Source organism: Megascapheus bottae, chromosome 6 (genome assembly GCF_031878675.1).
Source record: "Megascapheus bottae isolate mThoBot1 chromosome 6, mThoBot2.hap1, whole genome shotgun sequence".
Classification (NCBI taxonomy): Eukaryota; Metazoa; Chordata; class Mammalia; order Rodentia; family Geomyidae; genus Megascapheus; species Megascapheus bottae.
In genome coordinates, this window is record NC_143514.1 from 64566798 (window position 1) to 64589551 (window position 22754).

At 43.0% G+C, this 22754-nt stretch overlaps 1 protein-coding gene across 2 annotated transcripts; it reads left to right on the plus strand.

The window, feature by feature from the left end:
• Nucleotides 1-384: 384 nt before the first annotated feature.
• On the plus strand, nucleotides 385-22198 carry Ak2 (adenylate kinase 2). Of its 2 annotated transcripts, XM_090335308.1 has the most exons (7): nucleotides 386-569; nucleotides 11205-11330; nucleotides 13427-13537; nucleotides 13648-13742; nucleotides 17987-18059; nucleotides 19085-19280; nucleotides 21237-22198. In XM_090335308.1, exons 1-7 carry the CDS (start codon nucleotides 471-473, stop codon nucleotides 21239-21241), a joined length of 705 nt encoding a protein of 234 aa, XP_090191434.1. In that variant the 5' UTR covers nucleotides 386-470; the 3' UTR covers nucleotides 21242-22198. The 2 variants fall into 2 exon arrangements, with proteins under 2 accessions (XP_090191433.1, XP_090191434.1); XM_090335307.1 differs by lacking the exon at nucleotides 21237-22198 and having other exon boundaries at nucleotides 385-569; nucleotides 19085-19447.
• Nucleotides 22199-22754: the final 556 nt, after the last annotated feature.

The following is a 22754-nucleotide window of genomic DNA, read 5'->3' on the forward strand; positions in this document are numbered from 1 at the left end:
CCAAAAAGTTTGTAGGTGATACATAGTATCTACTTGTTTCCTAAGAGTAATTTTACCCATTGCCCACGGGCAATTTCACAGGACCTGAACGGAGTTGCAGTTGTCATTAACTGTCGATTGCCGAACTAGAATTCCCTGTCCTGGCCGCTGCCAGCCTTCACGTTTTCCCGCCCACTCTGCACACAGGCCGCGAGCCTCCTGAACACCCCGCCTCACTCAGTCCCGCCTCTTCCTTACTCTAGAATCCATTCTGTCCAATTAGAAGCAGTCTTCCTCAGGATCGACGAGCGACTGGTAAACGGAACTGTCCGTTAGCTCTGGGGGCGGACCAAAAGGCCTGACGGACTGAGCGGCCAGCCAGTGTGCAGCCTTGGCGAGCGGGCGGTGCGTGGTGTGCGTGGCGCGCTGGCCTGGAAGCACTGGACCTGGGAGGTGTGCTTGGCGGGTGGCGGTGAGAGGTGTTGGCGGACATGGCTCCCACCGCGCTAGCGAGCGACCCCAAACCGAAGTATCCCAAAGGCATCCGGGCGGTACTATTGGGGCCTCCCGGAGCTGGCAAAGGTACCCAGGTGAGCGTCCAGATCGGCTCGGTGCTGGAGCCCGAGAAAGTCCAAGGTCAGGGCGGCCTGAGCTCTGGCAAGCCCTTTTCTCGTCCAGGATCTGGTGGTGGGCTGAGGCCCGGTGGGGAGGAGGGACTCCCCGCGGTCTGGTGAAGTGTTCACGGTCCAAATCGGAGGTGGGCAGGTTTGAGTTAGGATGGGGATGGCTTAAGGAAGGAGTGAGGGAGGATGTAAGGGGTTGTTAGATGCCTTAGGGGGCGGGGGAGTAATAGACTTTCTGAAAGAGTCAAGGGGTGGAGGTACCCGGGGTTGAGGCCCTGGATTACCGGCCACATGGAGGCCAGAACTTCCGGAGTACCTGCGAGTTAGGAGTGGATGGTCCCGAGTCAGGTGTACTCTCAGGTGCTGGGGGGTAGGAGAACTTTTCTGACTGGGGGTGGAGGACAGTCTCCAGCACGTGGAGCAGAATGGGAGCTGGTATGTGCTGAGGAGAGGTACTGCTGAGGTGGAAGAATAGATCCAGTTTGTAACTTTCGGAGCCAGGAGGGTGGTTAATGGGCACGAGGCCTCTGGTGACTGCTGGGATCAGTCTCTGGAAGGCAGAGCAGCTCAGGGTGACTCAAATGATTTTAGATGAGAAGGAACTTGAAATAACTTCCTGGATCAACAGGTAAGGAAACAGGTCTAGAGAAATCAACGGGCTTTGCCCAAGTTAGTGAAATTGATTTCTTGGAGATGAAGCTAAATTTAGAAGCTTTGGGTTCACAGAGGACTGGAGATTGTAGTTGCCTTCTGCCCCAGCAGATTGCAGGGTTTCTCTTGGGATCTAGGCTCTCTCTTGATCTAGACCATAATAGATTAGGACTCAGATTTATAATCTCACTTAGGATTCATAAACCCATGGATTGGGTTGTTGGTTGGGTTTCTGCCTGGGGTTTAGCATTGCCTCGCTACACACATGTCAAGCCTTGCCTTTGTTCATCCTTAGACTATGAAGAGGGAATTTGAATAGGTCTGGGCTCTACATGAGTGAGGACTGTTTTTTACCCACTTTTCCTGGCTCTTGCCAAGTTCCAAAGTCTGGGCAAACAGACCATCTTGCTCATTTTGGGGACTGCTGTGGCACACTGCTTGACTGCTTGGGGTTAGTGGAAATGAATGAATGACATAATTAATGTAGGTGATGAGCCTGACTTTGCTTGCTACCTCCACTTCTAGATGAGGAAGGGCCGCTTTCCCAGGTCTGTCTGTAAACTGAGCTAGTTCTCTTTGGGACTTCACTAGTACCTTACCCCCTCTGCACCCAATGATGTCGATATCTCCTCTTTCCTGTTCCTGCCAACTTCTGTTATTAGCTAATCTGCAGCCTAGGCATGTTTCACACCAGATCCTATGAACTACTTGTGCTGTGACAAGTGAAGTACAAACAGGATAGTTCAAATGCGATTCCTTTTTTCTTTTTACATCAGTAGTTTGAGTAGTTGTGAAGTGAATAGCCCATCCCAGTAGTGAAAAAAGAGTTTTATGGTCTAACAAGTTCAGTAACTTCAGAGCCTCCATGTTCTTTCCTGAAAGAGAAAAAGGTCACAAGGATACTGGAAGGTCTAGCATAATACGTGTTTAATGCATATTGACTCCCTTATCTTTGTAACACATCTCTCTGCCTCCAACTTTGAAGTATATCTTTATAAAAGCTGATTTGTTAAAAAGAAAGTTTTGAAGAAAATTACACTTACAGGCTGGTTGGCAAGGCTGTAGGAATGGCGAGAACTGTTCAGAGACAGCTTTGTAAAGTGGAGGGATTGGAAGAGGCACTTAAGGAAAGGGTAAGAGTTACAGAAGTCATTTAACATAATTAGGCACACCTCCCAATTCACAGAACAATAGGAATTCTGGTAATTGTATTTGAAAAGTTTATAAGTCAGAGGTTGCAGAGGTCTGCAGGAGCATTTAGCCTACAGACACACCCCACACTTAACTTTTTATTATGAAGAGTTCTGAATGCACTGAAGACAAAGATAGTATAATTACCCCCCCCCTCCAGTAACCATCTGCTTCTCCCTACAAGTTACAATTATTACAAGTCCTTACTCTCAGGTACCATAATACCCCCCTTGTGAATATTTCAGAACCTCTGTAAGATGAATTCTTTCCTTAAAAAATAGAAGTACACGGCCGGAAGTTTGGCCTAGTGGTAGAGTGCTTGCCTAGCATCCACAAAGATCTGGGTTCGATTCCTCAGTACTGCATACATAGAAAAAAGCCAGAAGTGGTGCTGAGGCTCAAGTGGTAGAGCTCTACCCTTAAGAAAGCCCAAGGACAGTGCTCGGCTCCTGAGCTCAAGCCCAGGACTGGCAAAAAATAGAAGTACAGGATGGGCATCAGAAGCACATGCCTACAATTCTAGTTACTCAGGAGGCTGAGATCAGAGAATCGTGGCTCAAAGCCAGCTGGACAGGCAAATCCAATAGTCTCTTATTTCTGATTAACCAGCAAAAAGCCAGAAGTGGAAGTATATGTCTCAAATGTTAGAGCTGTGAATGAAAAAGGCCAAATAAAGATCCAGAATTTTAAGTGCCAGTACTGATACACACACACACACACACACAAATGTGCTCTAAAAAGTTAACATTCTTTTTTTTATTTTTTTTTTCTTTTTGCCAGTCCTGGCACTTGAACTCAGGGCCTGAGCACTGTCCTTGGGCTTTCTCGAGGCTAACACTAACACTTGAGCCACAACACCACTTCCAGCTTTTTCTGTGTATGTGGTACCAATGAATCAAATCAGGGCTTCATGCATGCTAAGGAAGCACTCTATCACTAGCCCACACTCCTGGCCTTTTTCTTTCTTAAAAATTAACAGTTTTAAGCTGGGTGCTGATGGCTCACCCCTATAATCCTAGCTACTCTAGATCTCAGGAGGCTGAGATCTGAGGATAGTGGTTCAAAGCTGGCCTGGGCAGGAAAGTCCCATAGATTCTTTTCTCTATACCAGAAAATTGGAAGTGGAGCTGTGGCTCAAAGTCATAGAGTGCTAGCCTTGAACAAAAGAGCTCTGGGATAGCACCCAGAAGTTAACAATTTTAATTGCAAAGTTTGTGTTTGTCTTACAAATGTGATCATTTGAAATCTTAAGTTTTTACTCCTTTCACTTTTTCTATATTATACATTTGTAGAAGAATCTAGTACGTCCTAGAAGTGCTATTCCTTACTCTAGGAATTTTCAAATGTGCCCTGTTAGTGTTTAACACTTGTCTCTGTCATAGTCTCTGTAATTCCTTAGTTTACTGCCTATGCTTAGTCAAACGTAGGGTTTGCTCCCAGTGCCACAAGGCATGCCCGCTGTCCATTAGGAAGCATCTGCTGTCTGTCACCTCTGGGCTGTTTCCAGAGACTCTTACTCAGTGCCATGATGCAGTCATTCACTATGGATGACAAAATGGTTGGTGTCCTAATTCTGATGTTCAATTTTCAATTACTGGCTGCGATACTCTATCAAAAGAAATGTTCCTTTCTCTACTCATTTACCCCATTTTGCGGTTTGTATAAAGCCAAAGGCTTCATTTATTCCTTTTGTCAACTTTCAAAATACAAAATGGACGATGGAGTGTTTTCACTTGTGCTGTGTGAAACCCTAGAGCTCCAGTCTCTCCTGAGGAATGAGAAGACTGGGCAGCAGTGGGCCTCCTCAGCAGCAGAGTGGTAGTGCTAATTAGGAGGTTTCCTGTCCCCTGTCCCCTCACTGACTGTTGCTTATAGTAGACTTGGCTCGTTCATTTGCAATGCCTGCTTGGCCCCCATTGGCAAATGTTGGCAATATTTGCTGTATAATCCCTAAAGTGGAGGTTAGTGACTGGAACCTCCTCAGTGACATTTGTATTCTTCCCATTGCTACTTCCTGTTATACCTATATAACTAGTTCCTGTTATACATATATAACTAGTTCCTGTTATACCTATATAACTAGTTCCTGTTATACATATATAACGCACTGTACCGTGTGTTCCATATAGGCATGACTGCAATCATCTTTCCTTTGAAAACTCCTGATTTTACAATAAAACAGCCACTTGAAAATGGTCTGACTTTGTATTGATGTAGTGTTTTAAAGCATTTTGAATACTTGAGGTTATTTATTTGGTAGCACTCTTCCATCGGAGCCATACTTGCCAGTCTTGCTATTTTTTATTTTGTTTCTTTCTCTCCTTTCTAGAATTGGGTGTTCCTGCAGAGTGACCAAAACCAAGTGTATTTCTTAGCCAAGTGTGGTAGTACATGCCTATCATACTAACACTTGGAAGGTTGAAGCAAGTGGATCAAGAGTATCTGGAAAAAAAAAAAATCTAGATACCACCTGAGAACAATCATAAATGTCAAGAATGGGTCTGGTATTTGTATTTTAAGCAAGTGCCTTGGATGATTATGATAACACAGATGCTTCTTTTGATGGAGTTACATTCTGATAATGTATCCCATCATTAAAAGTCATTATAAGCCAGGTGCTGGTAGCTCAGCCTATAATCCTAGCTACTCAGAAGGCTGAGATCTGAGGATCTTGGTTTGAAGCCAGCCCAGGCAGAAAAGTTCCTGTGAGATTCTTTATTTCCAGTTAACCACCAAAAAAGGCCAGAAGTGGAGCTGTGGTTCAAGTGGTAGAGTTCTAGCCTTGAGCACAAAAAAGCTCCGGGACAGCACTCAGGCTCTGTGTTTAAACCCCTGGACCAATACACACCAAAAATATGAAGGAAGAGGAGGAGGAAAGAAGAAAGAAGAGGAAGAGGTGGCAGGAAGCATGTCTGACCAGGAAAATAACAAAATAAAACTTTGAAATAGTTCAAGAAACAGCCCAAAAGAAAAGGATGGGAAAGATAAGGCTTCTAAACAAAAACAAGAAAGGAATGAAGACATTGGAAAGGGAACCTGGCCACAGTTGGATATAAGAAATGTGGCCAAAGAGTAACTATGTCACAGTACTGTAAAATATATGTAACCACTTAATTGTATGTATCTGTTCCTTTTGTCTAAGATTATGGAGTCTCCTGATTCCATTTCTATTTAAATATCTAGGTTCCCTTCCATAACACCTCTTACCAGCTATAACTAGAATGAAGTGTTGTCCTGGGAGTCTTCTGTACATTTCAGAATAAACTTGTGTTTTTACACACATACTCAAAAGGAAGAAAAGGAAAAGAACATTTAGCTGAGCTCCAGTGATTCATACCCATAACTCTTAACTACTCAAGAGGCTGAGATGCAAGGATCTTGCCTAAACAGACAGATGTGTTGATTAATTGAACTCCTTTCTCCAATTAACCAACAGGAAGTCAGAGGTAGAGGAGGCCAGCCATAAACAAAAGGGCCTTGACAGAGCCATGATACCAGCACAAGATAGAAAAAGGTGTGGGAGGAATAGAGGAGGGGAAAGGGAGAGAGAAGAGGATTCATAATTCAAACCATAGCAAGCCCAGGGCCTATCAGTAAGTAGACGAAAGTCTGAAGACCACAAAGCCCCAAACACTTCCTCTAGTGATTTTAGCCATTCCTATCCACACCTTAAAACAGTCTTCCCTCACCCTGTCCAACTGCCAGGGTTCTTGTCCAGGTTTTGAGCCTGTTCTTTGGGCTCAGCGTCCATGTGGTCAGCAGCAGAACAGAGTGGACTTTAGACCTCTGCTCTCAGAGTGTGGCCCAGGCCATCGCTGTAGAAGAGATGGCTTAAAATTAAACACATGCTAGACGACTGCTGTACTGAGTCAGAATCTGCGTGTTGGCAACACCCTCCACCAGCCCAGGTAATTTAGAGAGGAGGATCTGGTGCAAAATGTAAGTCTAAAGTGCTAAGGAACTACAATGAAGTTAGCAGGTTCCTATACTCTGTAAATAAAGGGTAACATAAGAAAGACCATTTATTGAGTGCCTTCTATATGTCTGATATTTTGTATTTTATTCCATTTAAAGGTCAGAGAACTGAGTAGTCCCACATCACATAGCTGTTGAGAGTCTCAGGATTCAAGTCTAGCCACATTCTTTGCAACCAATTTCATGGATCCCACCTGACCAACAGGAAGTAAAGGGGATAGTCTTACTTTAGGCCTCATCTTCGTACTGGTATGTGTGCTTTATGCAGATGTAGAACCCAGCCACCCAGAACAGTATATGAGTCCTGCAGGGGCCAGGAGTTTGGCCTAGTGGAAGAGTACTTGCTTAGCATGCATGAAGAGATTTAATTCCATGGTACCACATACACAGAAAAGCTGGAGGTGGTGCTGTGGCTCAAGTGGTAGAGCTCTAGCCTTGAGGAAAAAGCCCAAGGACAGTGCTCAGACCCTGAGTTCAAGCACCAGGCCTGGCTCCTGGTGCAGTTTGAGAGTGGTAACACTTGAGCAGTTTGGTTTTGTTGGCCCAGTTCTTCTCTGTGGTGTTTACACGATTTTTGCCCCCATGAGTAAGCCTGACCTCTTGATTGTTTACCCAAGTTTTTTTGTTGTTGTTGTTGCTGATTTTGGATTTTGGTTTGTTTGTTTTTGTTGGTCATGAGGCTTGAATTCAGCACGTGGGTGCTGTCCTACTTTGAGCCACAACTCTACTTCCAGTTTCTGGTAGTTAATTGGAGGTAAGCGCCTATGGGGCTTTTCTGCCTGGGCTGACTTTGACCTTAATTCTTAGATCTCAGCCTCCTGAGTAGGACTGCAGGTGTAAGCCACCTGTACCTAGGTTTATTTACCCAAGCTTTAACAACCATATACAAGGTTAGCATTCTCTGGGTATGTGGCCAGTGTCAACATTATTTTCCATTGCCACCGTTATTTTTCCAAGGTAGAAGGTTACTATTATTTTTTAGCATACATTAATAGTATTACAGGAGTTCTTGTGCTAATTACATAGATGCATTCCCTGTGCTTTGAACAGATTCACTTCCTCTGTTATATACCCTTAACTGGCCTTTCTCCTTTGTGCTTTTTCAGTGTTGGTGGGTTTTAGTATACTATCTACACGTGTGCATGGATGCACATGCATATACATCCTGTCCACCCCCGAGACCATCTCCTTTTCCTCTTTCCCCACCCACTGGTCTCCCCTTCGCCAGTCTCCTTTTTGTACATTATGATGCAGTGTATAGTGAGGGAAGGGATGACACTGTCCAAAAAGAAATATACACTTTAACTCACCTACATAATTGTGCCCCCTTATGTAACTGTTTAAATCTGGATTATGTAACTTTATATTGCCTTTATAATAACGATGAATTTTTTTTGTCTTTTTTTTTTTGTCAGTCATAGGGCTTGAGCTCTGGGCCTGGGTGCTGTCCCTGAACTCTTCTGCTCAAGTCTATGGCCCTACCGTTGAGCCAAGCCCTATTTCCCATTTTCTAGAGGTTAATTGGAGATAAAAGTCTCAGGTCCTTTTGTGCCTGGCTTTGAACCGTGATCCTCAGATCTCAGCCTCCTGAGTAGCTAGGCACATGAGCCACTGTGCCTGGCAAGATGCAGGTTTTTTTTTTTAATGATTTTTTATTAAAAAAAATGTATTAACATTGATTTTTACATCATATTTCAAATGATGTATTTAACAAACAATTATTCAAGAAGGGACTCTATATACAATCACTGGCACTTACTTAGATTTAATCTATGTAATAAAACACGTCTATAGAGTCATAGATTTTTAGGTCTATGTAGTTGTGTTTATATTTCTAATACCATATCCATAGCATTGGGTATGCAAATATTGAGTCCTCGCTCTTGTATTCTTTGGATCTAATAGTCACATATTAAGGATACCAGGCGCCTTTTATTGCTTTGGTCTTGACTTATCTCACTCAACATGATTTGCTCTAGATTTATCCACTTCCCTGCAAATGTCATTATTTTATCTTGGCTGTTGGCTATGTAGAATTCCATTGTGTATGTATATACCACATTTTTTGTATCCATTCATCTGCAGTAGGGCATCTGGATTGTTTCTATCACCTGGCTATTGTGAATAGTGCAGAGATGAACATAGCTGAGCAGGTGTCCTTATCATATCCTGGATTGTGATGTTCAGGGTAGATGCCCAGGAGTGATATGGCGGGATCGTAGAGGAGGTCAATTTTCAGTTCTTTAAGAAACTTCCACACTGCTTTCCAGAGTGGCTGAACTAGTTTACAATCCCACCAGCAGTGCAGCAGGGTTCTTTTTTCTCCACAACCTCACCAGAAGATGCAGTTTTTAATGCCTGCTCATCTGAGTTACATTTTGTTCTGAAGAAATGTCTTCACTTGAATTAATCCATGAATCACAAACCAGAATTTCCTGCATTGAGACCCATCTATTTACTTTCGTGGTATGCACCTAAGAAAAGTCCCGATTAACTGGTTTGAACTGGAACCCAACTAAAACAATTGAACCAGAAAGAGAGGCATGAGCTCCTTGAACTGATTCAATTCCACCTGAGTTCTACATTCCTTGTTTAGCTATAACAAAACTCTTGTTGAACCATTCAAGATCCCTTCCCCTCTATTGTGCATCCTGATTTATAGTCCACCAAACTGTACTGGATTTGATTTTCAGGACCTTGTACACGTTGGGGAACTATTTGCCACTAAGCCATAGTCCTGGTTCAAAATTATGAGCTTTGAGCACAAGCCCTATATCTCCTGCTCATTTATTTCCTTAACTCTTTTGTGTGTGTGTGTGTGTGTGCGTGTGCGTGTGCGCGTGCGCGTGCGTGTGCGTGCGCGTGCGAGCGCGAGCGTCAGTCCTGGGTACTGAGCTCAGGGCCTGAGCACTCTCTGTGGGCTTTCCTCATGGCTTGCGCTCTACCACTTGAGCCACAGCTCCACGTCAGTTTTTCTATGTATGTGGTACCAGGTCTTCGTTCTACCTAGGCCAAACTCCTGGCTTTTTTTTTTTTTTTTTTTTTTGGTGCCAGTCCTGGGTTTGAACTCTGTCCTTGAGCTTTCTCAAGGCCAGACCTCTACCACTTGGGCCACAGCACCACTTCTGGCCTTTTCTTTGTGTATATGGTAACCAAGGAATTGAACCCAGGGCTTTGTGCCTGCTAGGCAAGCACTCTACCGCTTGGCCAAACTCCTGGTCTTCCTTGACTCTTATCAGGGTTTTTTGGCGGGACATTAATAAAGTAAGTGATTCCTTTCAATGTAAGTGAATGGAGGACTAGTGCAGGGATAACTAACAGCTGATGCTCACTGAAGACTTAGATGCTGTGCTACATATATATGCCCAGTATCATAGCATCTTCTCATCGACGCAGTGATGACAGCCATGGTCAATATCTCCATTTCAGAGCACACCTAAAACTTAGAAAGGTGTAGTGACTTCTCAAATTATTACGTATGTAGAGATGGGTGACCTGTAGTCTAAGGCCCAGGCAGTTTGATTTATAAGTTCATGCCTTTAATGGAAAGAAAGTTATTCTAAGCCAGAGTTTAAGGCAAGACTACTAAGTAAAGTGAGTCAGGGAGACCATACTGCACAACTTGGCAAGTTTCCTGTCTAAATAATCTCATCTAAGCCTTATAACCACCTTCTGAGAAGATCGTGTGGCTTTATATCAAGCAAATGAGGAAGCTAAGTCTGTGGAAAGTTCAGTGGATTGGCCAAGGCAGTGACGTAGCTACCTCTGACAAGGAAGGGAAAGAGCCCAAATTTGACTGGAGTAAACCCCTGTTCTTTTTTGGCCCCTCCCATCCCGGCACTGCTGTATATGACAGTAACTCATTCATTCACTTCTCCGGCAAGTATTCAGTACATTATGTCATGCTTTGTGTCATATGTCATATATATATGGCTTTATTTACACCTTGTAACAGCTATATGAAGTATTAATAATACTGCATGTGCTTGTGTGTGTGTGTGTGTGTGTGTGTGTGTGTGTGTGCATCCCTGTACATACTCCAGTCCTAGGGCTTGAACTCAATGCCTAGGCACTGTCCCTGAGCTTTTGTATTCAAGGCTAGTGCTCTACTACTTTGAGCCACAGTTCCATTTCTGGCTTTTTGGTAGTTAAGTGGAAATAAGAGTCTCGTAGGACTTTACTGCCTGAGCAGACTTTAAACTGTGATCCTCAGATCTCAGTCTCCTAAGTACCTAGGATTACAGGAATGAGCAACCAGCACCTGATAATACTAATTTTTTTTTTTTTTTGCCAGTCCTGGGGCTTGAACTTGGGCCTGTGCACTGTCCTTGGGATTTTTCAAGGTTAGCGCTCTACCACTTGAGCCACAGCACCACATCCAGCCTTTTCTGTGTATGTGGTACTGAGCAATCGAACCCAGGGCTTCATGCATGTTAAGCAAGCACTTTACCACTAGGCCATGCTCCCAGCCCCAATACTGCTATTTTTATTCCCATTTATAATAGGGAAACTGATATTTGCTTGGTGAAAGTAGTAATAATAGCTATATTGACTTCTATTATCTGTGTTGTTTTGAGTATTTTACATATGCTGTCATCTTTGTTACCATAATCCTATAACCATTTTACATGGGAATATAATATAAGATAGATGAATTCAGGCCTGAATTCACATAGCCACATATAAACATGTATAAACATGGCAAGACCTGCTTCATACCCAGGCCATCTGACTCCAGGCCTGCAGTATTAACTCTTAGCTTGGTTTTTGTGTTTTTCTTCACAGGCACCCAAACTGGCTGAGAACTTCTGTGTCTGTCATTTGGCCACTGGTGATATGCTGAGGGCCATGGTGGCTTCTGGCTCAGAACTGGGGAAAAAGCTGAAGGCAACTATGGATGCTGGAAAGCTGGTAAGTTTGGTCATACAGTGAGTGCTGAGTATCCTCAGTGTAGATCTGCACTGTCCAGTGTCAAAGTCGGATTTTAGACCTAAAGCCGTATTTTAGACCTTCACCAGCAAGTACAGACACAGGCCATTTTCTTCTTCATAGAAATTTGCACTAGAGGATCTTTTAACAAACTGATAGATAGCATTTTCCCTTAGTTTTAGTTAGTCTGATTAGACAAATGTATTATCTGCTAATTCTTTGATTAGTGCCAGAGCTTGATTGTAATAGTTAATTCTGGAATTTGACCTCCGGGAATAACTTTTAGAAGTCATTTTGTACTTATTTGCTCTTTTTTTTTTTTTTTTTGGCAAGTTCTGGGTCTTGAACTCAGGGCCTGAGCACTGTCCCTGAGCTTCTTTTGCTCAAGGTTAGCACTCTACCACTTGAACCACAGTGCCACTTCCAGCTTTTTCTATTTATGTGGTACTGAGGAATTGAACCCAGGGCTTCATGCATGCTAGGCAAGCCCTCTGCCACTAAGCCACATTCCAAGCCCTTGTTTTGTTTTTTGACCATGCTGGAGATTGATCCTCAAACCTAGGGTGACTGGGAATATTTGTTGAATAAGGGCTGAACTTTATTTTCATTCCCAAGTTATGTCCTGTTGGCTTTGTGGTACTATTACCCATCTGCCCATCTACCCATTGTTTTCTAGCTTTCCCTTTATTTTAGTGAGACTTTGAATCAAACAGAAAGCTAGATATTTTGGTCTTTGGGTCTTGGCAGAAAATACTGTACTGAAAAAAATGGCATGTGGCAATAAGATTGCTAATCCCCAGTCTTCATTTAGTAATAGAGTTTGTACTTTGTCCCCACCTTCATAGCTGGGTCTAAGAGATAATAGCCTGCCAATCTATATGATATAGAACAGGAAGTTTTGTTTCTATGAAAGCACAAAAAGGAAAAGAAAAAAATTTTTTTGAATGCCAGGAGGATTGGTGCTGTCCCTGAGCTGTTTTGCTCAAGGCTAGCATGTGGCTAGCATGTGGCTAGAGCCACATCTCTACTTCTGGCCTTTTGGTAGTTAACTGAAGATAAATGAATCTCACAGAATATAGGACGGGGAAGGCAGGAATCGTGGTACACACTTGTAATGTCAGGTTTATAGGAGGTCCAGCTAGAAAAACTGCAGTCCCAGACTGGCCTGAGCAAAAAGCATGGGATTTCTAGGGGGAAGGAAATGGGAATAGAAACATGAGAAGGGGTATCAGTGTGTGAGAAGTCATGCACCCATTACCTGACCTGACAAATGTAACTGTAACCCCTCCATACATTATCCCTACAATAAAAAAAGCACAGGATTTCATGTATGTCCAGGATTGCCCAAATATGTAACAAGCACCCATCTCAGTAATAATACTGTTAGCCTAGTGAAAATTGTGAATCCAGGAGAATTAGCACCTTCGTGCGTTCTTCTAGTCAGTCCCAAGTCTAGTCCTCCTCAGGTAATTTCCTTGCCATTGCCCTCACTTTCCTTGTGACTTGAGAACAGCTAGTTATCAAAATAAGCTGTTATTTTGTGTTTAAGACTGGTTCTACTTGCAGGCCTTCAGGACCTGTGACATGGAGCTTTCCTGGTTAGGGCAATGGACTTTGGAGACCCTCTTCCCTCACCAGCTTATTGGAACACAGGAGAGTTTCAGGAGAAGAGATTATATACATGGCAAATATGGAAATCTTGGCTTACAAATGGTGCCTGTATCAGGCAGTTTTGCATCACTGTGACAAGATCAACTTAAAGGAGGAAATATTTATTTTGGCTCATGGTATCAGAGGATTCAGTCGAAAGTTACTTGGTTTTATTGTTTCTGGGCTCCTACCAGCAGCACAAGGTGGAGATCACATGACAGAGCACAGTTGCTAGGAGAAGGGCAAGAAGAGGAGGAGCAAGTCTCTCTCTCTCTCTCTCTCTTTCTCTCTCTCTCTCTCTCTCTCTCTCTCTCTCTCTCTCTCTCTCTCTCTCTCTCTCTCTCTTTCTCTCACTTATGACTCTGGAGTTGGGCTAATATCACCTAATAACAGATTTCAACTCCAGCTGCTTTGTTCTTACCTTCCAGGTGAGTGACGAGATGGTAGTAGAGCTCATTGAGAAGAACTTGGAGACCCCTGCATGCAAAAATGGCTTTCTTCTGGACGGCTTCCCTCGGACTGTGAAACAGGCTGAAATGGTGGGTAGTTTAATGTTTGTATCACCATTGCATGAAGGCAAACTCTGACCCTTTTCTCTTAATTCCTTTGAGGGATACAGATCTTATGCAGGTCAAACATTCTTTTACAGCTTGATGGACTCATGGAGAAAAGGAAAGAGAAGCTTGATTCCGTGATCGAGTTCTCTATCCCAGATTCCCTGCTGATCCGGAGGATCACTGGAAGGTACCTGTCCCCTGAAGGTCACTCCTTTTCATGCTTTTTCAGAGATTTACCAAATTATGAAAATTGCTCTTGCCTGATCCTAGCCATGAAGCTAAGTGCCATGTCGACATAGATTGATCTTACTTGCTGATTGGGGTTTGACATGGGATGTGGAGGTCTGGGGAAAAGATCAGAGATTTGAAATCAGACAGGCATGCTTCTTAACATGTCTAAGGCTGTTACCTCATATGCAGAATGCACTTAACAGTACCTGCCTCAAAGATATATTATGCATATATTAGATGACATAAAGTATATAGATTAGTGTTTTCCTTATAACAGATATTTAAGAAATGTCACATTCCTTTCAAGTGTGTCTCTTTCTGTTCTATTGCTTTTTTTTTTCTTTTGCCAGTCCTGGGCTTGAGCTCAGGGCCTGCGCACTGTCCTTGGACTTTCTCAAGGTTAGAGCTCTACCACTTGAGCCTCAGCACCACTTCCAGCTTTTTTCTATGTATGTGGTACCAAGGAATCGAACCTAGGTCTTCGTGTATGCTAGGCAAGCACTACCACTAGGCCAAACTCCTAGCCCCATGTTCTATTGCTTTTTCAGTCTGTCTTCAGTTGGACCTGCTATACTTTGCTGTTGGATTTTTTTTTCCCTTCCTTTTTTTTTTTTGATCGGTCATGGGGCTTGAACTCTGGGCCTGGGTGCTCATTGTCACTAAACTCTTTAGCTCAAGGCTAGCATTCTAACACTTTGAGCCACAGCACCACTTCCAGGTCTCCGGTGGTTAATTAGAGATGAGAGTTGCACAGACTTTCGTACCTGGGCTGGCTTTGAACCATGATCCTCAGATCTCAGCTTCCTGAGTATCTAGGATTACAGGTGTGAGCCACTGGTGCCTGGCTTGGATTTTTTATTCATTACAAAAACAGTATGATGATCTACATAAAGTTTAGAAAATGAAGGAAAAACTTATTCTTGGCACAGCAACCTTATTTTGTGTGTGTTTTTCTCTATAATAGTTGATATGCAGCATAGAAATGCTTTTGTTTCTGAACAAGTTTATTCTGAAGGACTGCTTTAGGCACTTACCTCTACCCTATTTCTCTCTGCACTCTGCCATCTTGCTTTGTGCCTTCCAGAAATACATCAGAAGCTCTCAACCACTAATGGACCTTCTGTATTCTTCTTTATTGTGAGATCTACCTTGTTTATGTCTTCTTATTTTAATAAAGTCTCAGTCCACCATCCTGAACCAGGCATTCATTAACATTACTTTCAATTGTTGCATATTTTATAGTATTAAGTGAAGCTTTCTTTACTTGATTATTTCTGTATGGCGTATATTTGTGTTTCTTTTAGCCACTATTAAATGAATGCTATGACTGTATTAGCTGGTATGTCTATTTGGGATTATTTTATAGCAATGGAGAATAGAACCCAGAGCCTTCTGCTTGCTAAAGCAAGTGCTTTACCGCTTGAGCTATGTTCCCAATGTGTTTATATTTTGTTTTTGAGCTATGATCCCAATGTGTTTATATTTTGTTTTTGAGATAGGGTTTGCTAATTTTGTCTAAATGAGCCTCAAACTTGCTTGTTCTTCCTCCATCTCCCAAGTAGCTGGAGTTATAAGGGTATGCTGTCATGGTCTGGCTAATTTTTTAATTTAGGAAGAAAATGTCTTAAGAGTATTACTTCGATTTTTGTTATAAGACAACTTTTCCATGTGTCGGTAGTCCATACCTTCAAGGATAGAAGCAGACATGTGACTAGAGAGTGGAGTGAATGTGAAAGGTATTATCTTGTGAGGTTGTGTAGAAATACACTTGAATCTACTTCATTAATTTTTTTTTTTCAAATGTCCAAGTTTCACACTCCAGTTCTGCCATAAACTTCTTCAGTGCAGGGCTTTTGCTTCTTTGTGTCCCTGTTAGGCACAGAGAAGACAAAGTTAATGTAAACTAAAAAAAGGTAAGGCTGACAATAGGGATGTTACGAGACCTGGGGAAAGATCAACATGTTGTGTGTAATCAGAGGCCTGGGGGAATGAAGGGGTTCATGAGCGATAGCATAGACATGCAGAGAAGAGATTGTATTTGTTGCAGCTGCCCCGTATACCTTATGTTCAGAAGGTAGAGAAATGTCAGTGTCCATGCAAGGCCCCAGCCCTTCCCCAGGAGCAGCAGGTAAGCCCAGCAGCTTATGCTCTCCCCCTCCAATGGAGAACCTTTCTGAAAGGTTATGCCAAAGAAACTCTCCCAGGGACTCTTAAGAATGGAGCCAACCTCACTGTATGAAACTATTCACATGCCTGCTCACGTTTACTTCTTTATTTATTAAGATATTTTATTTTCTTTTATTTTTTTGGTTGGTCATGGGGCTTGAACTCTGGGCCTAGGTACTGTGCCTGAGCTCTTCAGGTCAAGGCTAGCTCTCTACTACTTGAACCACAACACCACTTAACTCAATAACTGGATCATCTTGACCTCTTCTATAAGGATGCTATAATTAAAATGCAGTTATCACATTTTACTGATAATGCAATAGGATTAAATGCAACTTCCCAACTGATGAGCTAGGACATTGATCCCCTCAGCCATCCTCACTGGGCAGGCTAGAGTGGCCATGGCAGGCCCTACTACAGAACGTATGTATGCATGTCAAGAGGTCATGAGGAGAGCAAACCACTTCTAGCTTGGTGAAAGTATACAATGCAAGCAAGCCTGATGGTTAAGCAGAGTTTGGCCTGCCTCCTTCCCTTCTTGAGTTTCTGGGCTCCTGTGTGTGACCATCCCCAGTCAGGAACAAGGGCTTGTTGCCTAATAAGTGGGTTCAGGACCATATCTTCAGTGTCAAATGAATACCTGTTCTTGGGCTGTTATAGGTTGTTACTTTGTTCTGTCTGTCAGTTATTCAACTCATCTGAAATTCCTGGACCAAAGTGTTCTACTACCTTAGCCTCCCAAGAATCTCAACTACATATATACATACATATATACATATATATATTGATAACCAGGGTATCTTCATGATTTGTTTCTTTTTTCTTTTTTCCCCCAAATACTGACTTGAACTTGGTGCCTCACACTCTTATCTTCTTTTGCTCATGGCTAGTGCTTTACTAATTGAGCCATATCTTACAGCTTTTTGAGGGTTATTTGGAGTTAAGAGTCTCTCAGAATTGACTATATAATCTTCAGAGTTCAGCCTGCTAAGTGGCTAGGATTATAGGCGTACGCCATCAATGCCCAGCTCATTATTTGATAATGTCATTTTTCATATTGGCCCAGAATGGATAGGCTGCCCTTGATCTAAATGTTGTCAAAGGACGTTTGCATTGTCTGGTGTCTATATTTGTACCCACACCACAAAAAAAAAAATTGTTAACACCATTCTTCTTTTTTTTGCCTGTCCTGGGACTTGAACTCAAGGCCTGAGCACTGTCCTTGGGCTTCCTCAAGGCCAGCGTTCTACCATTGAGCCACAGCATCACTTCTGGCTTTTTCTATGTATGTGGTATCAAGGAATCAACCCTGGGTCTTCATTCATGCTAGGCAAGCACTCTACCACTAGGCCAAACTCCCAGTCCCAACACTGGTCAGGTTACAAAATAGGATTAAGCCAGGCACAGTGGCATATTCTTGTAATCTCAGCTACTTGGAAGCCTAAGCCTAGAGGATCATGAATGTGAGGCCAGGCTAGGCAACATAACATAGTCTATAAAAGAACAGAAAGGAGGAAATAATAAGCTATATCCATGTTTCCTAGCTCCATAGCACATTGCAGCAATTTCTGTAAAAAAGTTGTCATATTGGTTGTAGTTACTTACCTCTGCAATTGTCTCCCACCTTAAGAACTCCTGGCCAACAGTTTCCATGGTTTCCTGACCCCTAGATATAGGTAATGGTTAGAATTAGACTAAGAAAGAGTGACTAGGATGGGTGGCTGTGTGAGGCCAGCCTCAGAGTTTCTTCTCTCAAGGGCTGAATTAGGTAGTAGCTCCCACAGTTTCCCTCTTCAAACATTCATTACAATGCTGGGTAAAGGTAGAAATTTTACTCTGTTGGCAGAGTTATTGGCCTAGTTATTTTCCTAAGCAATGTCAGTTATTTTCCTAAGTGAGAGATGCTGATAGCTGGATTCTCAGTTAGGCAAAAAGTCTTACTATTCAGTTTCTGTTTGTATTGTCATTCTGGAGACTTCTGGGCTCAGAGGAACTTCCAGGCAGCCTGACTCATGATCACTTGCTATCTTCCAGGCTGATTCATCCCAGGAGTGGCCGGTCCTACCACGAGGAGTTCAACCCCCCAAAAGAACCCATGAAGGATGACGTATGTAAACCCGGGATCGGAAATTTTATTTCTTCCTTTACTGTTTTCTTTCAAAGCCAACAAAAATGTCTACTCTTCTCCTTTACCAATGTTACTAACTTAATTGTGAAATAATATCAAGTAAATCACAGTTCTTCAAGTGTCTCCCAGGTAACTTACTATTTGACCTCAGAGCAGCTGTCAGTGCCCGTTGTTTACCAGCATCCAGGTTGTACTGTCCTCTTTCTACAAGAGTCCTTTTCTGAGATTGTGGCCCCCTAAGCAGTCACCTCATCAGAAGGTTGCTAGGACACTGAATTGGAGGAGGGGAATACCACTGAAAAGAGGTTTATTAACTTGTCCTGCTCCAGAATATGCTTCTATATTCCAAAGCCTGCTGGGCTGTTCCCTGGTTCTCATACATTCTCCCTGTACCATTTACTTTAAGGAGTGCACGTGGTCTGCTTTAGAGCTTTCAGGCAATAGTGAAAATTTCCTCAGTTTCCCTATGTCATAGGAGACAAATTCGTCAGTCATCCAGGCACAATAAATACATGTTCTAAGCCCATGATGTCAACATAGTCACATTTCACAATGTTGCTAATTCTACCATTTAGAGTTCTTCTTTTCACTTGCCTCTTTTAGAATATTAGTGAGTGTTGCTTTAATAAACTTGCTAAATATTTAGACAACTAGCATTACACTTGCTAACACAGCTCTGAATAGAGGCCTCCATCTTCCTTCTTCTGACCCTGGAAGTATTTTCTTGGAAGCTAAACAGCTGTTAGAAGAATTGCCTTTCTTCCTCTAGTGAGTGTGTTTTCCTCCTAGTTGCAATTTCTCTGACTTCTCTGCACAAGCTAGTCTGCTTCTGAGAATAACACAGTTCATTGACAGGGTCTAGCTTATGTGTCTTTGCCTCTGATGGGTTGTGGGAATAGACAGCACCTTAGGTAGAATGGTCCCATCTCACATCTGCTTCTGGCATAGGTAAGGAAGGCTTAGTAATAGTCCCAGCCTTTTACTTTCCCCACATCTTATTTCAGATCACTGGGGAACCCCTGATCCGGCGATCAGATGATAACGAGAAGGCCTTGAAGATCCGCTTGGAGGCTTACCACACTCAGACCACCCCTCTTGTGGAGTACTACAGTAAACGGGGAATCCACTCTGCTATTGATGCGTCCCAGACCCCGGATGTCGTGTTTGCAAGCATCCTAGCAGCCTTCTCCAAGGCCACATGTAAAGACTTGGTTATGTTTATCTAATGTTGAGGGTTCGAAAAGGAATTTCTTCCTATCTCTACTAAGGGAGTGGGCAGAAATGGCAAGGTAGGCAGAGGGAAGCTTCCCTCCTCAGGCTAGCAAAAATACCTTTGGATGTATTGATTAAAAAGCACTTACTTGATACATCTTTGTGTGTGCCACTCTCATCTCATCTGTGTGTGTAGTATAAGTATTTGCTTATTCCTACTTTCTATGTCTTGGTCTAGGTTGCTTTTCAAGCTATTTACTTCTTTAGCAGCATTGTCTTTATTATTATTGTTATATTTTGACCAAAGTAAATTCCAGGCACCTCCATTCCAAAGCCTCCATATTTATTCCATCTTCAGCAGCTGGTTACAGGTCCAGGGTCACATGAAGGTGGGCAGGGTCATAGTTCCTGATGCACACTGTTGGCCGGGAAGTCCACTTGTTATCCACTTTCAGTGAAAAGCCACTGAGTCATTGAGTGGAAGGGATTATTAAACTTCCTCCATCCCCCACTAAATGAAAGGAAAAAGACACATTCCAAATTCCAGAAATTAGTTGGTATCACTGTATAAAGAGCCAGGCCAAGATGGAATGTTTCTGTGATCTCTATCATTTGGGGCTTTGATCTAAAACTGAATTTCTGCCTAAGAATTCAGCCAGGTGAAAGTCTTTTGGAACTGAGACTGTGTACTGAACATCCAGGCTGAACCTCTAAGAACAGCCAAATCCACTTCAGAGGCAGGACTAGTTAAGTTCCTTTGCTTTTGTTTTTTAAAGTTCACCTCTGTGGCCGAGTGTGAGCAAAACAGTGATTTGGAGGTGCAGGACTCATTTTTCGTAAGAATTTATTCCAAGCTACTCTGAGTCTAGGATGTAAAACTCAAATCAAGTGTATCTCTTAGGATCTGGAGATAACCCCTCCCCCCCTCCCCCCAAAAAAAAAGACCAGCCAAAAAAAATAAGACCGCTTAATGACAGAAGCCAGCTTTTTAATTGTAACTTAGCTCCTCTGCTATTAAGCATTTTCCAAGTCCATGCTCTGCAGTTTGGTTTGATTTGTGATAAACAGATGAATAGTACCTGTGAAAAGCCTTTAAAACCTGTGGCCTCTGGAAAAATAATTAGAAAGTCAGTGGCACATCCAGTAAACGACCCTGCCTGCTTCAGCATAATCTGCTGCTGTCTGGGTGCAGTGGACTCTAAAGGGCCTGATTCTTATCTGACCTGACTCCCCTGCTGTCTGTGACTACCAGAGAGTTTGTCCTTTATCTACATGGAAAGTAGCTGTGGGTATGTGGCCATCTTGCTTTTTTTTTTTCTTTTGCCTGTCCAAGTTAAGTGTCTGCTGCCTCTGCCTTGCTTTGTTTCCCTGGCTCTAAATTAACTCCACCCACTTAACAGAAACCCTGTCTGGCTTTTGTGTATTTCTGGGAAGCACTGAAACTGCTGGGAATGGGGTAGGAAGAGGAGTGAAACCAAAACTGTCAGCTGTGCCTGTAGGAGTGTGGGATCCTTCCCTGGGTGAAGGCAGCCTTCCCTCTGACTGGGTGGGGATAGTTGCAGGCCCTCTGGCCTGAAAGACGAGTGCCCTGAATGTTTGTTCTTTGAATGTGCATGATCCTTGCCCAAGTATTTATCCTTCTGTCCCGATACATCCACGTGTGCATATATGCAGACATGTGCATGCATGCACAGACATGTGCATGCGGTATGTGTGCTGCAGATGAGAACTGGAAATCCACAGAGAATACATTTGTGCTCTTGAAGTAGTTAGAATTGTATTTTTTGTGTCATCTAATTGCAGTCTTAACCTCAGCAGGCATGAGACTTTGACCTGGCAGAGAAATGTCCAGTGTTGAATGCATTTGGTTGCATGCCAACCTTTCCGTATATTTACTTGATTCTTAAAAGCTCCTTTTGTTCTCTCTTGTTTCCTCTATTTCAGCTTAGTAGCAGAAGGCCAGGCAAGACTGCACCACTGTTCGTCACCCCACGGCGTGATCCCTGCTCTTAGGTGCTGGGCAGAAGGGAAGGGTGGTGAGGGGAAGGAGGGGATGGGAGGGGTGGTGAGGGAGTCTAGGGTTATTTGGAAGAGCAGTGCTGCTGTAGTGAATGGGGCTTTTTTACACTTGGATGGGAGTTTTAAAAGTAGAATGAAAGATTAATTTTAAAAAAGAAAAAAACCACTGTGATTAGAGAGTATGGATACAAATAGGGAGATTACAGTATTATAAGCAATTAGGGTTTTGTTTACTCTGAACTGGTGAAAACTGTTTTTTAAAGCCACTGCTCTAAAATCAGAATCTCATGGAGTGCTCCACCAAGAACACAGGAAATCAAAACTTTGGTCTTGTCTGTCCTATAGCTTGGGACAGGGAGCATTTGACTGCAGAGACATCATATGATCAAATTATCATCTCTACATTTGCAAAAGATAAGGGGCATGTTTGTGCAGGTGATGGCTCAGTAAATCAAGTTTACTAAAATTATGAGGGGCAAGAGACCCGTCTCACTCCTGTCCCTTGACTCGCTGCTGACTTGCCAGTCTGCCTGCTCACGTGACATGACTCTCAGCAGCCACCTTAAGTCTTACTGAATTTCATCCATCATGTGTGAAGCAACCTTTTTAAATAAATAATTGCTGGAGTGTAGCTCAGAGGCAGAGCACTTGCCTAGCATGTGCAAGGCGCTGGGTTTGATCCCCAAGACTATGAAGAAAAACAGAAAACAAATGTGCAAGTATCCTAAGCTATATCATCCAAAGATTATCCTTTCCATCCTCAAATCCTGTGACTAGGATCACTTGACAGCACTGTGATGTATTATTTTCAACAAGGTGCCTTTCTTAACTCACCAGATGCTGCCTTGTTTGGCCCCTAAGTCAATAAAGAATGTTAAAAATTTGTATCCCCTGTTGTGGCTTTTTTTTTTTAAAGGGAATCTGGGTTAAAAAAAATGACACTAAGTTGTGGACCTGGCTTGGAAGCACTATCTCATGGCCACTGTATGCTGTGGGATCCAGATAGACTCCTAAGGAGAGCCTGTGCCCTTGTGATCTTAAGCTCTGTATGGGCTTCTCTTTAGCCCAGACAATGCACCTTGACCCAATGAAGACAGCACTGTGGTTAGGGTTCAAGGAACTCAGAACAAATCCCAGCACTGCTTCAGGTTTTGGGGGGGTTTGTTGTTTGTGGGTGGTGGTGGTGGTGGTAGTGACGGTGTGTGTATGTGTAGCTTTCGTGTACACATGTTCATTTTGGGACTTGAACTTGGAGTCTCACACTCCCAGCCTTCTTGGTCATAGCTGACTTTTTTATGAGCCATGCCTCCCAACCAGCTTTTTGCTGGTTAATTGGAAACAAGATGGATTCTCATGGACTTTCTATCTGGGTTTGCCTCAAACGACGATCCTCCAGGTCTCCGCCTACTTAGTAGCTAGGATTACAGTATCTATGAGCTACTG